At 38.8% G+C, this 25,804-nt stretch overlaps 5 protein-coding genes across 6 annotated transcripts; 4 read left to right on the forward strand and 1 right to left on the reverse strand.

Annotated features, from left to right (window-relative positions):
• Nucleotides 1-252: 252 nt before the first annotated feature.
• LOC133708626 (uncharacterized) lies at nucleotides 253-2,602 on the reverse strand. 2 transcript variants are annotated; one of them, XM_062134098.1, is made up of 8 exons: nucleotides 2,157-2,602; nucleotides 1,810-1,890; nucleotides 1,654-1,713; nucleotides 1,209-1,252; nucleotides 1,043-1,085; nucleotides 875-946; nucleotides 693-794; nucleotides 253-598 (listed from the first exon to the last, which is right to left on the reverse strand). In XM_062134098.1, the coding sequence occupies exons 1-8, from the start codon at nucleotides 2,517-2,519 to the stop codon at nucleotides 479-481; spliced, it is 885 nt and encodes a 294-aa protein (XP_061990082.1). In that variant the 5' UTR covers nucleotides 2,520-2,602; the 3' UTR covers nucleotides 253-478. The 2 variants fall into 2 exon arrangements, with proteins under 2 accessions (XP_061990082.1, XP_061990083.1); XM_062134099.1 differs by having other exon boundaries at nucleotides 1,209-1,269; nucleotides 2,157-2,296.
• A 4,091-nt stretch (nucleotides 2,603-6,693) lies between these two features.
• LOC133710110 (uncharacterized) lies at nucleotides 6,694-8,584 on the forward strand. Its single transcript, XM_062136103.1, has one exon. It carries the CDS (start codon nucleotides 7,236-7,238, stop codon nucleotides 8,463-8,465), a length of 1,230 nt encoding a protein of 409 aa, XP_061992087.1. The 5' UTR covers nucleotides 6,694-7,235; the 3' UTR covers nucleotides 8,466-8,584.
• Nucleotides 8,585-9,545: 961 nt separating this feature from the next.
• LOC133710111 (uncharacterized) lies at nucleotides 9,546-11,686 on the forward strand. Its single transcript, XM_062136105.1, has 2 exons — nucleotides 9,546-10,577; nucleotides 10,698-11,686. The coding sequence occupies exons 1-2, from the start codon at nucleotides 10,264-10,266 to the stop codon at nucleotides 11,560-11,562; spliced, it is 1,179 nt and encodes a 392-aa protein (XP_061992089.1). The 5' UTR covers nucleotides 9,546-10,263; the 3' UTR covers nucleotides 11,563-11,686.
• Nucleotides 11,687-12,825: 1,139 nt separating this feature from the next.
• LOC133709720 (uncharacterized) lies at nucleotides 12,826-14,365 on the forward strand. Its single transcript, XM_062135556.1, has 2 exons — nucleotides 12,826-13,198; nucleotides 13,381-14,365. Exons 1-2 carry the CDS (start codon nucleotides 12,879-12,881, stop codon nucleotides 14,255-14,257), a joined length of 1,197 nt encoding a protein of 398 aa, XP_061991540.1. The 5' UTR covers nucleotides 12,826-12,878; the 3' UTR covers nucleotides 14,258-14,365.
• Nucleotides 14,366-19,006: 4,641 nt separating this feature from the next.
• Nucleotides 19,007-20,574, forward strand: LOC133709747 (uncharacterized). The gene is made up of 2 exons (XM_062135590.1): nucleotides 19,007-19,482; nucleotides 19,562-20,574. The coding sequence occupies exons 1-2, from the start codon at nucleotides 19,187-19,189 to the stop codon at nucleotides 20,436-20,438; spliced, it is 1,173 nt and encodes a 390-aa protein (XP_061991574.1). The 5' UTR covers nucleotides 19,007-19,186; the 3' UTR covers nucleotides 20,439-20,574.
• Nucleotides 20,575-25,804: the final 5,230 nt, after the last annotated feature.

Here is a 25,804-nt window from a genome sequence, read left to right on the forward strand (position 1 = left end):
GTGCAGAATGCACGTCTTTTGTATGATGTTGGAGGAATGTGTGTATTGACTTTCACATCTATTGTTTTCCCCAGTAATATGTAAGAGTGACTCCAAAAACCCCAATGGTCTATTCTGTTGTCACTTTTCACCCAACTTAATCTGAAAACAGGACTCAAGTCCTTGCACATATTGTGAGTAAAAAGAGGGCATGTTACAGGGGTTGGACAAAAGTTGAACAAAATCAATCCAGCAAGAAATATAAGGCCAAAGGAAATCAATCTGGATCCTCCTTTACTCATGATATCGAGTTTTACATGTAAAGAATGTAGTCATGAATAATGATGATTCATGATGATATATGAGATTACAGTTGGGATGCTTACATGACCCTGGTATTTCTAGCCCAACCCCATCCAATAATCAACCTATGAAGCTTTTTTTTCACGTATATGGTACATTGGGAGACATCAATAATTATTCAGTCACCCAAATGCTGCTATATTGCCTTCTCCAGCCATCTTGGCAATCTCAAAGATGCTTTCATCCCGAGCCTCGAAAGGAAGGCACCATACAGTATGTGCAGCAAGAACGTGAAGGACCCACTATTTATAAAAACCTGTTAAGACATGCAAAGCTTCAGTGGTTCAATATTACAGAGGCAGGGAGGGAGGGGGAGGGAGGGAAGAGTGAATGAGGGTAGTTGATGATACCAGAATACTAAATAAGGCATATATTGCTTCCATCGATGGAACTGTATAGATGCCTGCTGCTGTGAAGATGAATGTTAGAGAAGCATGAATGTTTATGGTGATCTGCAAGCAAAATGTGTACCATTAGAAATGTAACTTGAATCTTGATACTGCATCAAGCAAATATTAGGAGAAAGCATTACCAGAGCAAATATGTTTTCTCTGATCAAGAAAGAAGTGATCAAAACATACCCTACAGAACCCAATGCTCGAACCTGCATATGAAATCAAACATTTTAATTATAGAATTAGAGACGAAATATTGCTTCAACATATATAATGAATTCATAGCAGTAAGGAGAAAACACTACAATTGCGCACAAGAAAACTGAAATAGTCCAATTTGCTCCCGACCTGAGAAGATGCGAAAATAAAAATTAAAACCACTGAGCAGCATGACATAAACTCATTAAAAACTTCAGATGTCAAAAGAATAATCCATAACTAGAGTTCAAAATAAGGTGAACTAGTTCATACCTCCACAAACTTCCCATTGTAAAGCCAACTAATCCATGCTTAAGCTGCACAAGAGAGACATCTACTAAGCAAGTCAATAATGAATCAGCATGGTCAAGTGTAAAGCTTTCATAAGCTATACTAAATGATTTGAACATAGAAACATTTTCTAAAGTAAATGATAAGCACCGGCTAGTTTTATCATGACTTCATGAGTAGGCCAGTTGACATTAATTCCAGTTTTTGGGTAAAAGATGGCCAACTGGCTAGCCAGTTACTGGTCAACCATAATGGATAGACAAGTCCAATATAGTTTTCACGAGTAAGATATCAACTAACAACTATATCTATGCAAGGTAAAGATTTAAAGAACAAAGAGTTTGAACATGAAGAATCAAAGAATTGCAATACATGCTAGTTCAAATTCACAGTAACAAGCACAAAACGGAACAGATAGCATGCTCACCAAATAGGTTAAGGCTTTCACCGGACCAGACAACACAAGTAATAGCATAGTCGTTGCCACCTACAGATACCGAAAGATCATTGCAATTACTACAAAATTTCATACCGCAAACATTACATCAATCTGTAGGTTCAAAAATGATATATGATCACAAACCATAGTTTTTCTTCCAGCTGCGGTGCCCCATCTCATTGAGGTGATCACTATCGGCAGCGAAAAGAAGCAACCAAAGTAATTCTGCACAAAAACCAAACCCCATTGAAACCAATCCACATATCCAAGTAACCATAACAAAATTTCAAACCTAATTAGTAAACAAGCGCATTAAGTTACACACAAGTTTATTATTTGATTCCTTTTTAACCAAGCAAAGATTAAAACAAGGTACTTTCACAACTCCACAATGAAATACTGAAACTAAATTCATCATGCATATAAAGCCTAGTGCTTGATAGTTAATTTGGGTTATTTGGACAAACTGAGAAGAACCCAGATTTCAATACCTCAATTGCGAGAGAATTGCTGAGGAAATACACCAACCCAGTAAGCGCAGCAAACATGGAGCACTCAACCAATGCCAATGTTTTCCGGTGAACGACGCCGTTTGGGGACAAGTCGTCGAGGTCAGTTGAAATTCCGGCGGTGTCCTCCTCATTTCCGAAGAAAAGCGATCGACTTTGCGATGCCCTTGAGAGCTTGAAGGTGGGTTTGGGCAGTGAAATTGGGGAGAAGGTGAAGGGGTTGGGTTTGATGGAAAGGTCGAGTCTTTGAGAGAGGAGGTGAGGAAGGGAAGGGAGAGAGGAGAGAGGGGTAGTTTGGGAAATTGACAAGGGTGGAGAGGGGTGGTGAATTTGCAGAGGAATCATTGGAGCTCAGAGGTCAGGGAAAGTGGGAATATGAGAGAGAGAGAGTTTCAGAGCGGTCGATTGGGCTAATAGGGGTATGAGGATTTGGGCCTTGCTTGAACTCGGGCTGGGTTATTTGTGTTTCTTCATTGGGCCTGAACTTCTGATGGGATCTGGTGTATTATTGCTGGTATGATCGCACCGTGTTAGAATAGAAATTTTTTTTTTTTTGAGAAGATGAAAATTCCATTAATAACCAAACAGATTACATAGCATTAGATCCGTAGTTACGGGACCGTAAACATGAGTGACTTCCATGAGTCAAAAAGGCTCAACCCCTAACCAAATTATACGCTCATACTCGCGAGCTACAATGAGTAATAACCAAACCTGTACCGATACAACCCAGCCACCAACATTACGATGAACTGTTTTCACCCGTTCGGACACCGCGACCCAAAACTGCCAGACCACGTGTAAGGGTGATTCACCATCGCGTTGATAATCAAAAAGCACCGACAAAAGACCAGACCATGACACAGCAGAACGACCATGACACCATAACAATGGCATCGACACTACACAAAAATACCCAAACCCTCGCTCACAAGAGGAGGGACTTATTTTCAACAGAACACCAACCGGACAGAAACCCCAAAACCTAAAGAAACTAAAAACAAAACAAAACAAAACCAGTGAGGCTCAAGAAAAGACGCCCAGCCCAAACACCCCTTTCCCCAACAGAGAGCAAGCGCCCCAGACCGTCCTTCCCGACTCCGGCGAGCTCCGATGTCACCACTCTGCCGCCACGCGTCACCACGCCACCCCGCCGCAACCCTACGCCACCGCGCCGCCTGGCCATGCTGCAGACATATCCGACAACCTACATACGACTGCAACTAGATCCAAAACCGCGACCAATCATGGCCTCGCTTCGATCTCGCCCACCACATCACAGATCGCTGGAATGGTGGCGTCAGATCCCACCACCGGAAAGGGCCATCGAGTAGCTGCTCCACAACCACCTTGGTCTCCGATCTGAGAGGGACAGAACGAGATCTGTCTGTCCAGCCCAAGGTCGAAGACCCAACCTTCTTTCCCAGACCGTGCCTCTTCTCAGACAACCCACCGCTACTCATCATTAGCATCCCCTCCCGACCCGGAACGGGACGGCAGTGGCGCCGGCAGCGTTCAGCCGGGAGAGAACAAACCTTCGAGCTTTTTTGCCTTTTCTCCGTGTGTGGGGCGCGTTCTCTAGGATTTTTCCAATATGCCTCCGTTCCCGTTAGAATAGAATTACATCAACAAAAAAGAATAGAATTACAATAATTAGTCTCTATGTGCCGAACTCACGACATTCCACTTACGAATGTGAGAGTTATGCCACTAGATCAAACCGTATTTGACAACATGCACAAAGTTAAGACACATTTTTTTTTTTTTTCTATCTATACACATTTCTTACTTTTGCAAAGGAGAAACGACGAATGAGAATAACCTACAAAGATATGGGAACTCGACTATATACCCATTACCATAAAGTGGTCTAATTTTGTAATAAAATAATTGTACTAAGCGTGATTTAGAAAACAAACAGTTCTGATTATTAAACTGCAAAGTGAAGATTCATTAACTATAACTTAAACAAATAAATATGTTTTCTGAAGAAAGTAAGATACAAATCGATGAATAAGATTTGAAGAAGTATGGAAAAAAGTAAAAACTACTCTAAATCAAAGTGCTTCATCCTTTCTAATCAAACCATTTATTTTGATTCAATCACCAAATTAACTTGAAGCTAAATGATATGAATGATTATGAAAGCCTTAGGTGCAGGCACATGGCAGTGACTGACAGCCCACAGAAAGTGCATGTCAGACAGCAAGCGTGTTCACTTGATAATAATCATCTCTGCAGCTAAACTTGCACTCAATCATTAGCACTGTGCACCTCGGCACCTTCAAATCCAAAATACAGCCCTAGGCTCCAGTGCCCTACCCTATCTCTTTTTCCTTTCCTCAGATCACTCGATGTGATACAGCCATATAATTAGTGTTAACCTTTCGATCCCAATAACAATTTTAAACCCAATGAATTGCAAAGCAACAAAATAATTAATGAGCTCAGAGCAATGGAAACATAATGATTACCACACTTCCACTATTGCTTAATCCACATTACATTATACAAAACGTTCTTTCACCAAATAATTGTGTGTCTTAACTATGCACCAGGATTCGCATGCGTTGGGCGTGCCGACCTTGCTATTATGGTCTCTAACAAGACATGCTTTCTAGTTGTACTGATGTGTAGTTGTGTACCATTTTCTTACTTATTTCCTACTCAACTGAAACCGAAAAAATAAGTAGAGATCGTGAGGGAGATTAACACCAAAACCTCTCGAATAAGAACGCAAAGAAAATACGAAATCGAGTTCAAGAAGCTGAAAATGGGAAAATCATATCTGACCAGAGGAGTTAATGGAGCGGCATGCATGGCACCTAGCCTGGTGGTCCGATGGTGTGATGCCAAGTGCTAAGAGTTGTTATAATCAGTAATGAGTGTGAGTTTTCATCAAATGGAAAGGGGGTCCCTTAATTCATGCATGTTATGAAGGAACTAGAACGAGAATCAGTACAAAGAAACTGTATAACCTCCAAGCCTACACGGCAACTCAAAAGCCCCGGTCTGATTTTGCTGCTTTTGTTTGTTTGTTTGATGAAGCATACATGTCACACACAGTGTGACGGATGCAAACCACTCATCATTATTGTCCTAGCTAGCTTTGTGTCTTTACTGTAGTCTAAGGTATTGAAATTTTAGAATAGAAAATTGTCAGATTGCAATTCTGATATTTCAATAGACACCGATGTACCATGTTTTACAACACATACTTGCATCATTAGCTGTGCTTTCATTGACCGATTCACGATAGATAGATAAGCGTGGGATGTGTCATATACTATGTATGATAGAATTTTATAGGTGTTATTGTGAAAAGGAAAACATCTTTGTTTTTCATGTAAAAATTCAACGTACATTTTGTTGCTTATAAAAATTACACAACTCGTTGTAGTTTAGTGATCTGTCTAATTCTCTAAAGACTTTTTGTGTGTTACTGTGAACCTGAGATAGAGAGTAGACAAGTTACTCAAGTAACATCACACCTTGTGATCGAATGGTGTGATAGCAAGTGTAAGAGTTGTGATAATCACTAATAATGTGGGTGAGTTTTCATCAGATAACTTTATTCATGTCATGGAATTAATGGACAGAAACGACGAGAATAGCTACAAACTCTAAGTCTTCACGGCACGTCAAAAGCTCCGATCTGATTTTGCTGCTTTTGTTTTTGTTTGATGAAACCCTACTATACATTGTGACAGATGCAAACCATCATCATTGTAGTCCTAGCCAGCTTTGCGACTTTGAGGGTAATTGATAGCAGCCTATCATGTTTTCGAGCTCGATCGATTGAAATGCTCACTCCAGATCTTCTCAAAAATTACGATGCTGACCTCAAATGGAGGTTACTGGGTCAGTGGCAGCAGCTTAAACACATTAACATCGTCCATTTCCCAGTTGAGAAGGGTCAACAACATACAATTTATTTGTCGGTGGGACACGTGTCCCATACACCACAAGAAAACGACATGGTATTAGATTGTGTCTCCATGAATGACGGTAGAATGTCAAAGGGAAATGGACAAACGCAATGTCTGCTTCACTGTTGGCCTCTTGCCACCACTTAGCTTAACGAAAACACCATGTGAGTTTCATTCACTTTTCATGTGCCTTTTTTTTAATGTTTCATGTCGGAATTAGAGAAAATTTTTGATGAATTGTCTTAAAAATATTATGTTTATTGTAAATTTATGTTAAAAAGAAAAAAAAAAATCCAAAATTCAAATTCTCCTAAAAAAATCTCAAATTTAGAATAATTATGTTAATCTGCATCTTTTGTCTTTCTTCCTTTTATAGAACAAAAAAAAAGAAAAGAAGAAGTTACAAATATTTTTCAAATTAAAGTGATTTTGGCATCAAAAGCAAGGACAAGAGGAAAAAGAAAAAGGAGAGGGATTAAGGAAATCTTGGAGGGCAAAAATGAAGTTGACAAAACAGATGAAATATTGATAGGATATAGACCAGATGATGTAATGACTTTTCTTCATAAGTGGGGGACTATTTGGAGCAGGGGATTGTAGGTGGGTTGGTTTGGTGGGTCTGATATAGCAGTGATGGTGTACAAATGCCCACAGGAGTAGTAATAGATTTATGGAGGTTTCTCTTTGGTTCTGTTCTTTGATTTTACTCAAACTTGCTGTAACATTCACTTCCCTACACAATAATGCCTGCAGGAATTAGTGCTTTTCTTGCATCACTCGCTCTTTTTTCTCTTCCTTGCTTACACTGTTGGCTGTAAAGCAAACGTAAAGTTGACGCCTTCCTTTCATCTATCAATTCAATCACACTCTAAATCTCAATACTTGAATTCATTCCCAAAGAAAATCTCTTTACTTTACTCAATCATCTAACCCAATTCTTTCAAGTTTTCTAAAGTCACATTGCGTTGTGCCTTTCATTTTATAGCCCACAAGGCCTTTCGGAGCTGGCATTTGATCTTCAAAATCTCAAAGCTTTGATTCATTTTCATTCTCTCTCACAGACAGACCCTTTTTTTTTACTTGAAACTTGATCTTCAAGATTCAAGCTTTCATTCATTCATTCATTCAAGCCATGAGAGACAGAGGCAAGGCTGTGGAGTCAGCTCACAACTTTGACATGGAGTACTATTGTTCTTCTTCTGAAATGCCATGCAATAAACACCCGAATTCTTCTTCCATTGGAATATGTGCTTATTGTTTGAAAGAGCGCCTAGCTCTGCTGGTGTGTTCAGATTGCGGTGAGCAGCGTCTCTCTTCTTGTTCTTGTTCTGAGATCTCATCCTCATCGAATCGAAACTCATGTACTGGGGAGGTAGGTAGTGTTGGGAGAGTCTCATTTCTGATTGAGAATGAGAAGAATGAGGCTTTACTTTCGAAACAAAAGCCGAAACCCCAAGAGAAAGAGGAGGTTGTGGTGCTCAGGAGGAGCAGCAGCAGCTGTGCTGAGATCAAGAGAAGTGGGTTTTGGAGATTTGGGAGGTTGTTTAGGAAGAAGAGGTCAGAGAAGGATTGTGGGAACAAAAGTGTTGGTGGGTTTGATGACAAAAGTGAGATGTGGCTGGTTGATCATGTAGGTGTGTCAAGGTCGAGGTCTCTTTGTAGTTTTAGAGGTGGTGGTTTGTTTGAGTCTGAGGATGGTGGTGATCACCTAGTGGTTTCTGGGGCTAGGAGTTCAATTTCAGCTGCAAGAAGTTCTAGTGTCACTGCTGGTATGGTTTTGGATTCTGGAAGAAAGAGTGGGTTTAGTGAAGGAAGAAAGAGTGGGTTTAGTGAAGGGAGGAAGAGTGGGTTTAGTGAAGGGAGAAAGAGTGGTTTTAGTGAAGGAAGGAAGAGTGGTTTTGATGGTGAAAAGAAAGATGAAGTCTTGGTTTCTGAATTGGGTGGTAATGATCAGTTCAAGGGTGTGAAGAAAAGTGATTTTAGTGGAGCAACCAAGAGAGTTTTCTCACTCAAGGAGAGTGATTTTAGTAGATTGGATGAGTCAGGGTTTATTGACTTGAAGCTTGATTACTCAACAGAATCCAAGCCAGATTTGAAGATGGGAACTTTGACAGGTTCAGAGTCTCTGTTTGGAAGCATGAGGGGTAGTGACTTTGTGGCACATGAATACGGTCCAGGTCAATTTGGGGATGGGATTTTCAGTCATAGTGGTTCTTGTAGAATTACAGTCAATGAGAGAGGGATAAAGAGGGGAAGGAAAAGCTTGAAGGGTGGTTGGAAATGGATTTTCAGGCATCATCCAAGCTGGGGATCCAGTACTAGGAGGAAGAAAGATGAAGAAGATATGATGTTCAAAACCTGAGAAAAATGATGGGCCAAAATGACAAAATTTCTCTGTTTTCTTCAGCTTTACAGAAATCTTCTGTCTGTTATTTTCTGTCTTAATTCGCATTTGTAGTTAGTCACTAGTTACCACATTCACTTCACTGCCTCTCTAATTTCTCTCCTCTTTGTATTTATGTTGCTGTTAGTAAATGTTAAAGAAAATAGCTCATACTAACTGGGATGTTTGCATAGAGTTCAAGTGTTTTGCTTAGGGTATGATTGTGCAAACAGCATTGTACTGAGGAATGAAGATCATAATAATTTTGCTCAGAAAATAATGGCATTTTATTAAATCCATATTGATTGATTCTTATATATGTCACTAGTTACATGAAGGGCTGTTCAAAATGCATACAGGGCTTAACCTGCAAGGGCGAAAAGGACAAAATCACATCAGTATTATTTGAATGCATTTAGCCCATGCACATATGTATGAAGTTTTAAAGCTAAAAAAGAGCAAAGCCCTCCTTTTCTTTTTCCCCAATATCAATAAAGGGTACTAGCATAAGATCTTAGTCAGTACAGAAAAGAAAATAAGATCTATAGACTTGCTAGTCTAGGAGCCCAGGAAAAAGAGAGGGTTTCATCTTTTTTTTCTACTTGCTACAAGATTTAAGTTATAGGACTTTAGGTGATGCTTCCTTTTCAATACAAGAGGGTTTTGTAGGGTTTTGCTTTGCAAGCATGTCTTGTAGACCTTGAACTTTATTGAAGGTCTTATTACAAGTGATTTATTGTCGTTGATACATTCTACAATCTACAACTTTTGGGTTTATCCTCTTCCCTGGACCCTAGCCGTTACTCAGGTTGTTGAAATTTCTGTAAAAACTTCAAACCATTTCAACATCCTTATCCAATCCAACCCAACCCAACCCACAAGAGGGACTTGGCCTCTAGTGAACAAGTCGATCCTCAGCTCAAACTTTACAAGTCACAACCACATATTTGGCAAATCTTATCACCAATTGCAGCTGGCAAGTAGGGCAATTTAATAAATCACCAAAGGGGAGTGCTAGATAGTAGATACGAGAAATTCTTAGGTGGGGGTTTCCCCACCACGTGGCTTTAGAGCCACTCAATCAGAGGAGAGGAAATTTTTCTCTCTTTTGCGAAACTGAAACTGCCTCTGCTTCTTAAAGTGCAATACCCAAAACACCCTTCTGTTGGGCAGTGATTGGTCCGCTCCACCACCTGTCTTTGCGGCAAGATTCTCTCTAGTAGATACACACTCAGTTGAGCCATTTGGCAAATTTTTATTGGGTGAAGGATTAAAAGCAGCAAACTCATTCTCTCTCCTCATGTGCATATTTTCTATGCCTCTCTTACCATCTTCTTCGGTTCCTCTAATCATAGACTTCGCTGATCTCTTCGACCAAAGCAGAAGATAGAGCCATAGAGGGATATGACTACTTGGACGACAACTCTGAGAACATGACGAAGAAGAAGAAGAAGAAGAAGAAGAAATTAGAATACAGGAGAAGTTGAGACGGTGGGTGGATGTGGTTGTTGAAGATTTACTTCATTTATGGAGCTCAGAGATGGACAAATAAAAGGACAACAGGTAAATAGAAAAGACACAAAAGGGTAAAACAGGTATGGAAAATATGGCCGAGTGTGTTGCTGCGGAAAATTCAACTAGGTAATAATTAGCTGCTACTGACTACTTCAATTTCTGAAACTGTAAGACTATATATGAGCATGAACATTAAGAGCTTGAGATCCTCCAAGACCAGAGAGAATTAGATTTTTTTTTTCGAAGAAGAATCTGTGGCAAAATGTATGTGACAAGACCTCTCTCATTGTACAAAAAGTCTCCTGCTGATCTTTCATTGCCTCCTCCTGAAGGTCCAAATTCTGGTATTCTTGTTATCCAAGATGAAGAACCCAAGTGCTGTATGAATTTGTTCAAGAGTGATATGATTAAAGACCTGCCTCTCCCTCAGAACAGAAGTCTAGAGCTTTACTATGCACAAGGGTTTTATCCAATGAGAGAACTTCATTTTTTCAAAGTTCTATTCATCCCAGTTCTCAATCAGCCCCTGTCTTCCAATCAGTACTACGCAATATATCCATTTGGGAAGGATAGAGGGTATGTATGCGTATATCAATTGACAATTATATTTTATTGTACAGGTTATGAACTGCGAAAGTTATGTTATGATGTTAGATTGTTAATTTGAGCCACGAGTTTTTTTGTGTTTCTTTGCAGGGAAGGGTACACAAGCTCAAAAGAGGATGAAACAGACATGGACCCATGTTGCTTCAGCAGCTGTTCTAATGATGTAAAGCCGCAACGTTTTGATCCCAAAAACCTGTACCAGCAATATCAGATTGATCTTCACAGAAAAATTGTGAACATTTCTGGTGGGTTTGTGGCTAATTCTATGGCTAAAGATGGTTGTCCCCCAGATGCATTGTGGAGAAGAGGGTGGAAACTCACTTGCTCAACGGCACATGAGTTCGAACTAGGTGATGCACCAGGCCTAGACACTACTCTCCGCGCCCAACTTCCTGGTTTTGATTTCCCATTGAATAATGTGGTTGTAGGGAAGTGGTATTGTCCATTCATGTTTGTCAAGGAAGGCACACCGAAACCGTCGAGAACAATATACTATGAGATGACACTTGAGCAAAGATGGGAACAAATATTTGTGAAGGAGCGTAGTAAGGAACATGATATAGGCAATGCTGTGAATGTGGATGTTGTTGTGCAAAGTGAGGTGGTTGTGGTTGTGCTTGGAGGGAGGGAAGGTGTTTGTGATGAGAAACAAGTGGATGATGATGGGGTGGTGTGGTTTAAGAGTGTCAACAATGTGGATGAAGAGAGAAGGGTCGGGGTGAGCTTAGCGATTGTTGAGAGGATGAAGTGGGAGCAAGAAAGGGTTGGGTGGGTTGGGGGAGATGAAGGCAAAGTGAGAGTGGAGAGAGTTGAGGAATATGGAGGGATGGGTGAGTGGAAGAAGTTTGGTTGTTTTGTATTGGTTGAGAGGTTTGTGTTGAAAAGAATGAATGGGAGCTTGTTAGTTAGCCATGAGTTCAAGCACACTCATCAGATTAAGTGTAAATGGGAATGATAGATTATGTAGCTTGTCAATTGGTATAATCTCAATCTGGGAAAATTTGTTCTGCATGTATTTGTTTATATGTGGGCTTATTCCACAAACTTGAATCAATGATAAGTTTTGCAAATTGGGCTTTTCTGAAAATTCTTGTTGCTTACAGACCTTTCTAAGTATAAATTTTTGATTCAAGAAACACCAATTTAGGTATATTCTGATATTTGACCAATCTGTCCACGTCTTTGTTGGAGAGATTTTCAAAATATAATTTGTATTAAAGAAATGAAAATGTGTCATTTATGTTTGCACCTTTTGGATATGCCTAAGTGAAAATGTTTCTTACCATTTGAAGATGTACATATACTTCTATATAAAGAATTCATTCTCTACAGAATGAGACAATCCAAGAGAATCCCAAGAAGATCTAAGCCTCCAATATTCACAATTTTCTTGTTTTCTTATAAAACTTATAGAAACTAATAGTGCGCAATTAGTTTCTAGTAACTTTGAGCCATTTTGTATACCTTCTTTTGAGTGTTTAGGTTGATCTTTGTAAGTGCAAGATGCCGATCAACAACAGCATTGTGCTGGGCTTCATTATATCCTAGAGGCGTATTTGATTATCCCCTTTGCACACTTAATATTGGGGCAAATAATGTCTTAAGAAAAACGTTGCTACAACGTGCCTTTGAAGCATTTTCCTTCATTAGCCATAACCCTTAACTACAAAAACATCAGCAGTCTTCCTTCATATGTACCTAAGGCTTACATATCAAGGCTTTGACCATTTCACTGGATTGAGTTTCCAAGCCGCCTGAAGTATCATAAAATTTGACTGATTCTCATTTGAAAAATTCATTGGCCAATCATTAGTCTTGTGCTTGGCAACAAATTAATCTTGTTGGTGATCCCCATCTCAAAGAAACGTGAAGAAAACTCAATGAGGTAATTTCTTCTCACTTTCTTCTTAGCTTACACAGCATGATACATGTCAAATGTCAACAGCTGCATCCATCTTCAATTCTTCATCTCTATACTTCTTATTGAAGTTAAATAAAGTACCCCAACTCTAGACCAATCCATATTCTACACATTCTTAATATTAGTCAAACGTTTGATTTGTAGTATCCAATGAATTAATTCTACACATTCTTAATATTAGTCAAACGTTTGATTTGTAGTATCCAATGAATTAAAGAAACGTCTTAACTTGTCCTAATTGTCTACGTTAAGCTGTCAACTTCATCATATATAAGTAGCTTAAAGTTCTTATGATCCTCATACCCGAAAATTGAACCCAAAATAGCTGAGCAAAGACATTTAGAGAGAAAATGTATGTGACAAGGCCTCTTTCTATGTACCAGAAGCAACCTTCCATGCTCTCTTTGCCACCTCCAGAGGGTCCAAATTCCGGTATTTTGGTCATACAAGATGAAGAATCAGAGCCTACAATTTTCTTTGGCTTGTTTAAAGGCCACGAGCTCAAGCACCTCCCTTTCCCTCAGAACAAGAATCTGAAGCTTCGTTATTCCACAGGCAATGGACAGCAAACATCCGTTTCTTATTTCTACACTGCCTTCATTCCAGTCCTTAACCAGCCTCTGGCATCCAATTGTTATTATGCAATTTCGTCCCGCGGGAAGCATGAAGGGTATGAATGATATCTCAAACTGCACATAATTTTATGGTATATAAACCGATAGATCGCATTTTTCTGTGTGTGTAAATTATCAACTGGTCACTGATACGGTCTTAAATTGTAGTCCTCCTAGCGTTACTCTTATTATTTTCATAGGAATGAACTGACATTTTTTTTTTGAATTGGCTTTGTAGACAAGCATACACCAGTTCAACAGAGGAGGACTTGGGAACCTGCTGCTTCTGCACTTACGTCCGAGATGTACCACCGCAACCCTTAAATCCTAATAACACATGGCAGCAATTTCAGGTCCAACGCAAAGGCAGATTTAACCAATTTGGTGGTTTTGTTGCCAAAGCTATAGCTTCGGATGGGTTTCCTCCAAAGTTTCTTGGAAGAAAAGGCTGGGAGATATATACCTCAACTCCACGTGACTTCCATTTAGATGAAGCACCAGGTCTAGACTCTGCACTACGTGCCCGCCTTCCGGATTTCAACTTTGAAGTATCGAATGCAAGCTCGAATCCTGTGGTTGTGGGGAAGTGGTATTGTCCCTTCATGTTTGTTAAGGAAGGATCACTAACACCGAAAGATCAAATGAGTAGCACAAGGTATTATGAGATGACACTCGAACAAAGATGGGAGCAAATATTTGCATGTGACAGTGATGCAAATGAGGAAAATAATGCTGTGGTTGTTGATGTTTCTGTCGAAAATGAATTTGTCACCGTTACTGGAAATGATGTGGAAGCTGTGCATGAGGAGAGGGATATGGCTAATGGGGTAATCTGGTATAGGGGTTTTAACAAAGTAGGAGGAGAGAGCATTGTAGGGGTGAGCTTAGCAATTTTAGAGAGGGTGAAGTGGGAGCAACAAAGGTATGGATGGAATGGAGGGAATGAGAGGAAGGTGAGAGTGAAGAAAGTAGAGGAGTTTGGGGGTATGGGAAGGTGGAAGAAATTTGGTTGCTATGTGTTGGTTGAGAGGTTTGTACTGAAAAGAATGGATGGAAGCTTGGTACTAACTTATGGTTTCAGACACACTCATCAGATTAGGAGCAAATGGGTGTGAGATCTGTTGTATTAATTCTTTTGTTTGCAATTGCACAATCCATCTTGTACTAATCCCATGCTTGGAGGATAGCCTAGTTGCAATTCATGTGTTGAAGTATTTTTTATATATATTATTTTGAAGTGATAACATAGTTTTTTTTAATAAACAGAGGAGTGATAACATTGTCTTTTCAAGAATGTGTTTATTTAGATTGATTGAAATTATAAGGGTGAATTGATTATTTAAATTCAATTGAAGCTTTCCATTATAAAGAACTAATTAAACTGTCCTCATTATAATGCTTCCATTGTTGAGTTTCTGGCATTGATGAATAGCATACATAATTACATACACATGGACATTAAACTTGAAAACTTTCCAGCATAGAGTGATTGGAAAAGGTGAACCTTTGCTACAATCTTGAATTAGCTTGCTTGATATAGCAATGAAATTTGATTTGGTGGTGTGATTGATAGACCGCAACAAGGACATTTGAATATTTTTAGGTTGTACTTGGCCCTCTCATTATAGATCAAGGCATGATTAAATTATGATCGAGCCTCTCAGAGTTTGGATGAGTTCATGAAGTCGATCACTATACTGTACTATAAAGTATATGTTAGCGCACACCAGAAGAGTTGAGATACTTTAAACTCCATCCAAGAATGGATGGAAGCTTGGTACTAATTTATGGTTTCACACACACTAATCACAGTAGGAGCAGATGGGTGAGACGTAATCCATTCTGTAGTAAACCCATCAATGCTTATATAGCATACATATATAGTTGAAATTCATGTATTGAAGTAGGGTGGTGCTATTCACACACTCATTTTCTCTATTCACACACCTCCTCTATTTTTCTATTACTTTAATTCAATTTATTTTTACAAACTACCTTAACTACCTGGGTGTGTGAATAAATTGCAAGGGAGGCTAGCATCTGGTGGCTGGAGGCTGGGCGGCGGTAGCAGTAGGTGTCGCCCTAGTTTCTGCTGATGGTATCCGAGGCCGGGTCATTCTTGGGCCAGGTCAATGTTGGGCCTGTTTTTTTAGTCTTTTGTTTAGTTTTATTTTGTTTTGTCAATACAGCTCTTCCTTGTTGGAGGTTGTAGTGGGCCTTGGCCCTGTTTATGTCGTGATCATTCCAGTGGCCAGTATTGATGTACACCAAGATGGTCTTAGGCGGATATACTGGTTTATTGGTTGAATTTTGTTGCTTCAATTTGATTACGACGTAGTAGTCTAGGGACTCTAGCTAGTAGTCATTTTATATGTGCAGTTAGTGCACTACTTGAGCAATGAATGTAATGGGTGATTTTCGGATCCCCTAGCTTGATGTTGTACGGTCATTATGATCTTTTCGATCACTGGAATATAATCCATTTCCCTCAAAAAAAAAAATACATGTAAAACAGCACAGCAGTATGTGTTGATATATGCGATGAGGTATCCAGAAAAAAAAAAAAATCAAAGCGTCAATGACTTCAAAATTATCAATCAACTCAAGTCAAAACCATGATTAACACGCTGACCATACCAAAATCAAACTAAGACGAATAGAACGCACAAATTTAAAGCTCCTTGATCCACCAAATTGCTGAGAAACTGACCAAAAGCAATGGATTGAAATACACTAAATAATTTGATCGAGTTAGAATCTTATTGGGAATCATGGATTGAAAAGGGCTCGAATGATCACTAAATTCATATTTTTCTTCCACGTCTTCATTGCAAATCAGATGTAAAGTTTTCTCCAAAGATGAGTCTAAAATTGCTTGCTTTGCCATAATTGAACTTCAAAGCATCACATTAGAGAGATAGAATGACTATACTAGAGAAATTTTTGATGTAAAAATAAATTGAATTAAAGTAATAGAAAAATAGAGGGGATGTGTGAATAGAGAAAATGGGTGTGTGAATAGCACCACCCTTGAAGTATTTTTTTTATCATATTAAAGTGATACCCTTCCTTTTTTAAAAGGATGTGTTTGTTTAGCTTGATGTATTGGAGTTATAAGGGAGAATTGGTTTAATTGAATTTTTTTCCATAGTCAAGAACTACAGATGTCCTCATTATAATGTCTCCATCATTGAGGTCCTTGATGATGAATGGAATAGATACAGATATAGACATTAAACTTGAAGACTTTTCCATCATAGAGTGATTGAGAAATATGAACCTTCCTAGCATTTGCTACAACTTTTGACTTTGCTAATTGCTTCTTAATGTATCAGTGGAATTTGATTAATTTAGGCTGTAACAAGGACATTTAAATTATTTTAGGTTTGTAATAAATACTTGGCCGTCGGTGACCGCAATCCAAAAGACCAACACATAGGATTAAGGCATGATTAACAAATAATAGCTGTCAGCATAAAGAATATAATTACAGGAAAATGCATGAAAATTATGAACCGCAGAGTTTTTTTTTGTAAGCATAATAGCTGTCAGCATAAAGAATATAATTACAGGAAAATGCATGAAAATTATGAACCGCAGAGTTTTTTTTTGTAAGCATAATAGCTGTCAGCATAAAGAATATAATTACAGGAAAATGCATGAAAATTATGAACCGCAGAGTTTGAATGAGTTCATGAATTCTATCACAAGGAAATTCTATAAATTGGTACTGAATCAAGTAATTCATCACATGCGCCGAAGTAGACCTGTAAATGGACCGGATTTGAATCGGATCGACCTAAATCCAAATCCATTTACTTAAAAAAAAATTCGATCCAAACCCGCTCCGTTAACCCGGCGGATCGTTGATAGCTCGATCCAAATCCGTATCCGCCGGATTAACGGATACCCGATCCGCTAATCCGACCCGTTATAATTTCAAATATTTTAAAATTTTAAATAGTAATATTAAATTTATATCATGATACCTCATAAGATATTAATAAAATATTAAAACAACATGAAAAGTATCACCAAAAGTAGAATTACATTATCAAAATTCTTAATGCTTCTTGGAATCTGTCCCTTAGATTTCTGCAAAAAAATTGTATTAGAAATTCTTCATATTTTATATTTTATATATATTTTTTTAAATAATAATTTATTAATAAAAAAATAATATTTTATTATTAAAAAAAAGAGAAAAATTCAGCTACCATCCCTAAACTATGCTGCCAAGGCCAATTTGATACCCGAACTCTCAAAAGTATCAATGTGATACCTAAATACTTAAATTGGCATCAACGTGATACTTCCGTCCAAAATTTCTGATAGCGCCGTTTGTTTGCTGACGTGGCAAGCACGTGCCATGCGTGTGATATTTTTATCAAGGGTAAAATAGTCTTTCATTATCAACTAATTAAAAAAAAAAAAAAGGAGCATGAACACTTGAATCGAGAGATGGCTCTCTCTCTCTCTCCGTCATTCTCTCTCCTCTTCTTCTTCTTCTTCTTCACAACCCTCAGCAACTCTCATTCTTCGACATTGAAACCCAATCAAATTATTGTTCTAGCAGAAAATCCAGAGATAGAAATTAGAAAACTAGGTCTCCCCTAATTCCTAGTGGAACAAATAGAGCAAAAATTTGCTATTTCACTCTCTCCAATTTCAATTACTTCCTTCAGATTCCGCAAATGGATCACTTTTCGTTCCAAAGAGGCGACCAGGTCGAAGTTTGTAGCAAAATCGAAGGCTTTCTAGGCTCGTATTACGAGGCCATCGTCGTCGCAAACATGGGCACCATGTCCATGTGATCCAGTACAACAGCCTCGTGGAGGAGTTCAACGACTCTGTGTCGCTCAAAAAGACCGTCAAGGCGGTGGAGGTCCAGCCACTGCCGCCGGAAATCAGGGAGGTTAATTCTGTGTTTCATGTGGGTAATAGGATCGATGCTTACAATCTTGATGGGTGGTGGGTCGGTACGATTTCGTCGGAGGAAAATGGGTTTGGGCATCAGTCTCTGTTTTTCGAGACTACTGGGCAAGAGCTTGATTACCCAGTTTTGAAGCTAAGGGTTCATCAAGATTGGCACAAATGGAGAAGCCTGTTGCCTTGCTCTCGGCTCAGATCCCAGACTCCGGAAGCCAAATGCGACCTCATGGACCTGCAAATCTTTCGCCTTTTTCGAATCGAAAACTCACCGCCCACTGATTGGGATTGGGGTTTTCAAGGCCGTCGGGGCTCAGATTGGGATTGGGGGTGGTAACTGTCGTCGGGGCCAAGCTCGAGTTCGAGGCCGAAATCGGAATTCATTTTGGGGTGGGTGGTTGGTGGCTGGTGGCTGATGACGTCGTCAGGTAAGTAAGGAAATGTGGTAACGAAGCTTGCTTCGGAGGTTGCTAGAACAAAATCCCAGCAGAAGAAGAAGAAGAAATGAAAAGAAAAGAAAAAAAAATGATTTAACAAAAACAAAAGGGTAAATTAGTCATTTAACTTTCTTTTTGTCTCCACGTGCTTGCCATGTCAGCAAATAGACAGCGCCGTCAGAAATTTTAGACGGAAGTATCACGTTGATGTCAATTTAAGTCTTTGGGTATCACATTGATACTTTTGAAAGTTCGGGTATCAAATTGGCCTTGGCAGCATAGTTTGGGGACGGTAACTGAATTTTTCTCTTTTTTTAAAAAAAACGGGCCGGATCATTAACGGATCGGATCGACCTAGATCCGTATTTGATCCGTTAAATAAACGGGTTAAAGGATTCGGATCATTAACGGATCAACGGATCAAAACTTTCGATCCAAACCCGTCCAATAGTCACGGATCTGGAGCGGGTCCGGATCAAAATCCGGTCCATTTACAGGTCTACGCCGAAGGGATTTATCTTGGGCCTAGGAAACTTTTGAATTCCCCTTAACAAAGTCCAAAAAAAAAAAAAAAGTAAATCATCAAGCCAATTTAAAGTGAGTACTCTCCCCTTTCTGTCCATCTTCTTCCTCAATCTTCTGCCAAAACAAGACTACCTCAGCAGAAAAACAGTCAACATGTATGTAACAAGGCCTCTGTCTATGTATAGAAGGTCTCCCGATTCACTATCACTACCAACGCCGGAAGGTCCAAATTCCGGTTATCTTGTACTACACGATGAAGAATCAGATGAGACTACCTGTTTCGGATGTTGCAAAGATCCTCAGGTGCAAGGCTTGCCTTTCCCTCAGAACAAGAATCTCACAGTTGAATATTCCTCAGATGATGATGATGTTGCCTTCATTCCAGTTCTTGATAAGCCTTTATCTGCCAATACATACCATGTGATACGCCGGAATGGGAGACACAGAGGGTATAGTACTACTTTCCATGTTAATTTCCATATATGAACATATATAGTTTTCTAATAATAATCACAAATTTATTTGCAGGAAAGTGTACACAAATTCAAAGGAAGAGGACATGGCAGATTGCTGTTTTGGCAAAGCTGTTCAAGATGTAAAACCAAAGCCATTGGATCCATCAGACATATATCAACAAATTGAGATAATTCCAAGGAAGCACCGCGGCTACTTTACTGCCAAGGCTGTTGCTTCAGATGGGTTTCCTCCTTCCTTTTTGAGGAGAAAAGATTGGACAGTGACCATGAACACACCCCATCATTATCAACTAGGTGAAGCTCCAGGACTCAACGCTTCGAAGCGATCAGGCCTTCCTGGTTTCGACTTTCCACTGTCCAAAGATTGTTCTGAGGCTATGGTAGTTGGCAAGTGGCACTGTCCTTTCTTGTTTATCAAGGAAGGGGGACTGGAGTTGAAGCACCAAATGAAGCACTACATGTTCTATGAAATGAGACTGGAGCAAAGATGGGAGAGAATTTTCGACAAATACAATGAAGGAAAGAGCAACAATGCTAATGCTGTGTTTGTGGATGCATTTGTTCAAAGAGAGGCGGTATTTATTGCTGGAAGAGAAGCTTATTCCGATAATCTAGACAGAGTTCATATCGTCGATGATTTCATGTGGTTTAAGAGCTCTGATGGTGGGGGAGGAGAAAGGAGTGTAGGGTTGAGCATGAAAATTATTGAGAGAATGAAGTGGGAGCAAGAAAGAGTTGGATGGGTTGGTGGGGAGAAAAGAAAAGTGCGAGTGGAGAAAACCGAAAAGTTTGGGGGAACTGATGGTTGGAATAGATTTTCTTGTTATGTGTTGGTGGAGAGGTTTGTGTTGAAGAGAATGGATGAAAGCTTAGCACTATTGGCATATGATTTCAGGCACACTCACCAGATTAGGTGCAAATGGGAATGACAAACTAGTAATTTCTATTGGAAGCCATAATATGTATCTAGATTGTTATTTCATGGTTCAAGTCTGTATATACACATATACCATGGTTCAAATTTCAAGATACCTTATTATAGTACATACATATAGTTTTCGAACACCAATCTTTCACAAATACTATTTTCTAATTCAGCTTTTGTTGGAAAGGATTGATAGACCTATTGAACAGGTCCAGACTTTGCACGACGTGGCCACCTTCCGGATTTCAACTTTGAATTATCGAATACAAGCTCAAAGCCTGTGGTAGTGGGGAACTGGTATTGTCCTTCACGTTTGTGAAGGAGGGATCACCAACACACAGAAACCAAATGAGTATAACAAGGTATTATGAGATGACAATATTTGCATAGACGTGAACAAAGATGTATGTGACAAGGCCTCTTTCTATGTATAGAAGGTCTCCTGAATCATTGTCAGCGCCAACCCCGGAAGGGCCAAATTTCGGTACGTTATCTTGTGCTCTATGATGAAGAATCGGATGAGACTGTGTTTTGGATGTTGCAAAGATACTGAGATGAAATGATAGCTAAATTTAAAGTTATTGATTTTCTTTATTCTCCTGCAAATATGTCGATTGTAATATAGGGAAATAAGGGTCTCCCGCAGAGGATTAAGTTAAACTAAAAGCTTCAACAAAAATCACAAAACGTGACTGCAGTTCCTACTGAACAGCAGTCGAAAAACGAACTAAGAATCTAACCAAAACAACACAGAAAAATACGAAAATTTACAGAGACGTACTAGACACACAAGGTGTCCAGCACACAAAATTTGGTGAATTTTGGAGTTGATTTGCTATGGAAATAAAATACAGAAAAACAGGGAACAGAAAGAAAAATGAAACTGAAACAGATTTGAAGTTGGTTGATATCAAGATGATGAATTTAGCTAGGGCTGGGCACGGTCCCAGACCGGCACTGCATTTACTGGGACCGGGACCGGGACCGGCAATCTTACTTCGGGCCGGTCTTGCAGTTTCACAAAACAGGGACCGGGCTAAACCCGGACCGGCAATGGTTTTATAGGGACCGGGACCGGAACCGGGACCGGCAGTCTTACTTCGGGTCGGGACCGTAGTTGCAGATAACAGGGACCGGGATAAACCCGGACCGGGACAAAACAGGCCCGTTTTTCGGGTTTCCGGTTCTAGTCAATCTTTGCAGCACTGCTGCATTTTGCTGCTTGACCTGCTTCTGTTTAGACTTTAGAGAGTGTAATTGTATAAAGAGTAAAACAGCATAAACTGAGAAAAGTGCATTCAATCAACATTTGTTGTACATGGCTAATCATCACGTGAACCACTAGTATGTAGATATACATGTATATAGCAAACCACATTAACCAAAACATAATCATTCAAAACATACACACACTTGGTTTCTGGACCCAGACTTATATGTTTTGCAATTACAAGAATTTGAGCAATTATAACTATATAATTCAAATAGTACACAGATCGCTATAAGCAACTAGAAACATAAGCATTGATTTAAACATCACACATTTAATCAACTAGCTAGAGGACAATGTCGCTCTGTTTCTTTTTGGAAAATTTCGATTTCTTTTCCTCCATTCAATTCTACAAACCCTAAAATTATTCTGAGCCTCGTGGCTCGTTAGTGCTTTGGACCACTTCATACATCCTTGTAAAGAAACCCATGCTCCAGTAAGTCAGTAACAAGCTGGCTTTGTCACTATGAAGCTTCAAACTTTGATTAGAAACTCTTTCTTTTTTCTTAATTAAATAAAAACACGTACCTCAATAACCAAAATTGTAAAGACCAATACTTACCTTTGATTAGTCAATAATTTCAAAAAGAAGTTAAAAAGCCATTGGAATACAAACATAAAACAGCATAAACTGAGAAAAGTGCATTCAATCAACATTTGCAAGTATGGTTTTGTCACTCAAATCGCAAACAAAACCAAAGTTTTGTCACTTATTGTGGACTCTGGGGGAAAATGAAGAACATAGAAGAGGGAGAAAGGGAGATCTCAGATCTGAGCCTGCAAAACCCAGAATTGAAAAATTCGAATGAAAGTAGATATAGCAAACCCCATAGCTAGATGAGCAATTGGAATGTAGAGACAACACAAATCTGAGCTCAACAAACCCACATGCAACCACAAACCACCAAATCTGCCCCTGAAACTCACCAAATCCCACAAATCAAACTCATTTCCGCACCAAAATCCACTCCAAAACTAGAAATCCACCAAAACATAAAAGAATCAATGAGAAGAGAAGAAGAAGCAGTAGTACCTTTCTTGGCCAGCAGTGTCCCAAATCTGGGCCTTGATGACCTTGATGTCGACGTTGTGAGGGAGAGAGCTAGAGAGGCGGAGTCGCAGAGAGCTGAGGAAGTGAGACTGGTGAGGAAGACCGATTGTGAGGGAGAGAGCCAAAGAGGCGGAGTCGCAGAGAGCTGAGGAAGTGAGGAACTGAGGAAGACCGATTTGGGTTTTGGGATTTTAGAGTTTAGGTTTACTTACTAATCACATGTGGTCATGTCCATACTAACACAATAGACTTCGAAATCAACCAATAATTGGAAGACACCTATACAAGCTCGGTTTTTTCGGTCCACGCAGTTACCACAAGTCAAGAACCGGGACCGGACCGCAAACTGAGTACAGGGACCGAACCGGCCACGCAATCACCGCAAGTCAAGAACCGGGACCGGACCGGCACACTGAGTATAGGGACCGAACCGGCCCGAAATCACTTATTTTCAGTCTAAAACCCGACCCGAACCGGCCGGTCCGGATCGGTTCCTTCCGGTTTTTCGGTCTTTCGGTCATTTATGCCCACCCCTAAATTTAGCTAGGAAGGAAGTATTCACCCCCAACAATCACACACAACACACTTTGTTCAATTTACTACCAATTAACTTAGTTAAAGACGCTCAGATTGGTTCGGTACGCTTGAACACAACCTATTACTCTTTCTTACTTTGTATGCTAGGCAGGAAGTGCTCTACACCTAGACTATTCCCAAGCAATGCAACCTAAAAGTACGTTTATTAGATTGAACATGCAGAGATCATTAAGTTTGAAAAGAGTTTTTTGAACAATCACTAGGCATTGCAAATAACTTAGAGCCTTGCTAAACCTAGGGTTTTATTCACTTGCTAGTTAAAACTACCAATTACTTCTCTAGATAATTTGAGGAATCCAACTATTGATCCAGGCATCAAACAATCAAAGTATTAGAACCCTAGCATGCATACTAAGTAGGCCTCCAAAGCATACAAACATAGAATTCATCAATGAGAAATCAGTAAACAAAACCTCAACTTTATTAATTGGAAAACAAATTGAATGTCAAAGCATGTTATGGATCATGTCTAGGGGCTTCAACTGCCCCCTAACTACTGGAAATTTAGTTACACATAATGGGAATCAAAAACACAAAGGAGTTCATGGAGAAAGAAGACAACAAAAATCAGAAAATTGGAAAATACGGATCAGGAATCGATCTCTGGTGTGCAGCGATCGATCGTTTCTGGCAAGGTTGTAGTTCTTCTTCTTCTCAAGCGCTTGTGCGTTTATGCTTCTTCGTATGTGTGATGGTAGGTTTCTTGAACGTCCAAGGAGAGATTTTATTCAGTTTGTAACACTTTTCTTATTTCCTTTTGAGACTCTTAACTCCTTGGCTTCAACAGAAAGCTCCTTGGTTAATGTTCTGATTGATTTAGGATTCATTGACATCATTCTATCCAATAGGAACAGCCAAGAGAATTAATTGCTGAATATCTTTTTCTTCATGTTGCCTTAAGCATCCTTGATTCATCAAGAGTCCACAATTCTTCATCAATTGCACATATCTCCTTCATTTTGCTCTTATTTCTTTCCTTAGTTCGGAAAACCTAGTAAACATAAAAACAACTAAATTAACCAGAAAATAAGATAAACTAACAAAGTAAATATGAGAATTAACAACATTATTATCGCATAATTATGCTCCTATCACATGAAAGACTTGGCGCCTTTCCCACAGAACAAGGATCTCTCAGTTGGATATTCCTCAGATAATGATGATGTTGCCTTCATTCCAGTTCTTGATAAGCCTTTATCTGCCAATACATACCATGTCGTACGCCAGAATGGAAAACATAGAGGGTACGTACGTATAATACTCTATGGAAAACATAGAGGGTACGTATATATATATATATATATATATATATATATAACTAGCAGGGCCCACATTCTATGTGTGTAAGGGAAATTATAACATGGTCATAGACCATAGTACACATGGTGGTCCGGAGTGATATTATGTGATTCGTAATGATTTCTCATTTCTGATTGGTCTCTTAAATTAATTTTTTTTTTTAAACCCTCTGCATGGTCCCCACCACCTGGCAATGCCACGTGGTACTCCGAGACCACATAATAATTCCTCTGTGTGTGGTCCCCACCACCTGGAGATATGAAGTAGTGGGAAGTTTTTTTCTACGATTTTTAATATTTTATAGCCATTTGATTTCTTTTTATTTTTTATTTATCTTCTATTTTATGTATTGACGCTATTATCCTTGATAATTAATTTAATGTTAAATTTTATTAATATTTTAGGGCTATAATCGTAAAAAAAAAATCAGTTATGGAGAGCAGAGAGCTTTTCTTAATAATAACTAGTCTACTTCATACATGCTCTGCATGTGTAATAGTTTTTTTTTTTTAAAGAAAAAAATTAAAGTAAAACAGTTATATAGAGAATAGTGAGAGAGAAAAGAGGGGATTGTGGGATTATTTCTTTTTAATTTTCTTAATAAAAATATATTTTGTAATTGTCATATTTACCCTTGTAATTTAATTTATCCTCAAAGTTATTTAATCTTTCAGGGTTAAATATGTCAAAATTTTCAATTTTGACTAACAAAACCTCTTCTCTTAATAATAGTACTAGACTCCAAACACACCCTATGGGTGTGAATAATTACGTGGGAAGTTATTCCACATAATGTGGAGAAAACTGCTGCACATATTTTGTTTTTGATTTTTGATTTTTTTTTTGTTAAATTTCTTTTGTTTTTCTTTTATTTGTGAATTGACCATTTTGCCTTTCTCAAATATTTCAGTTCAAATGTTTTTTAATATTTGAGAGATATTTTGGTAAAAATTTTCTGTTTTGGCTGACAAACTCTCTTCTCTTAATAATAGTATATATATATATATATATATATATATATATGGCTGGTTTGGCAAAACTATCCTCGATGTAAAACCAAAGCCATTAGTTCCATCAGACATATATATATCAACAAATTGAGATAATTCCAAAGCACCGCGGTTACTTTACTGCCAAGGCTGTTGCTTCAGAT

Source organism: Rosa rugosa, chromosome 5 (assembly GCF_958449725.1).
Source record: "Rosa rugosa chromosome 5, drRosRugo1.1, whole genome shotgun sequence".
Taxonomy (NCBI): domain Eukaryota; kingdom Viridiplantae; phylum Streptophyta; class Magnoliopsida; order Rosales; family Rosaceae; genus Rosa; species Rosa rugosa.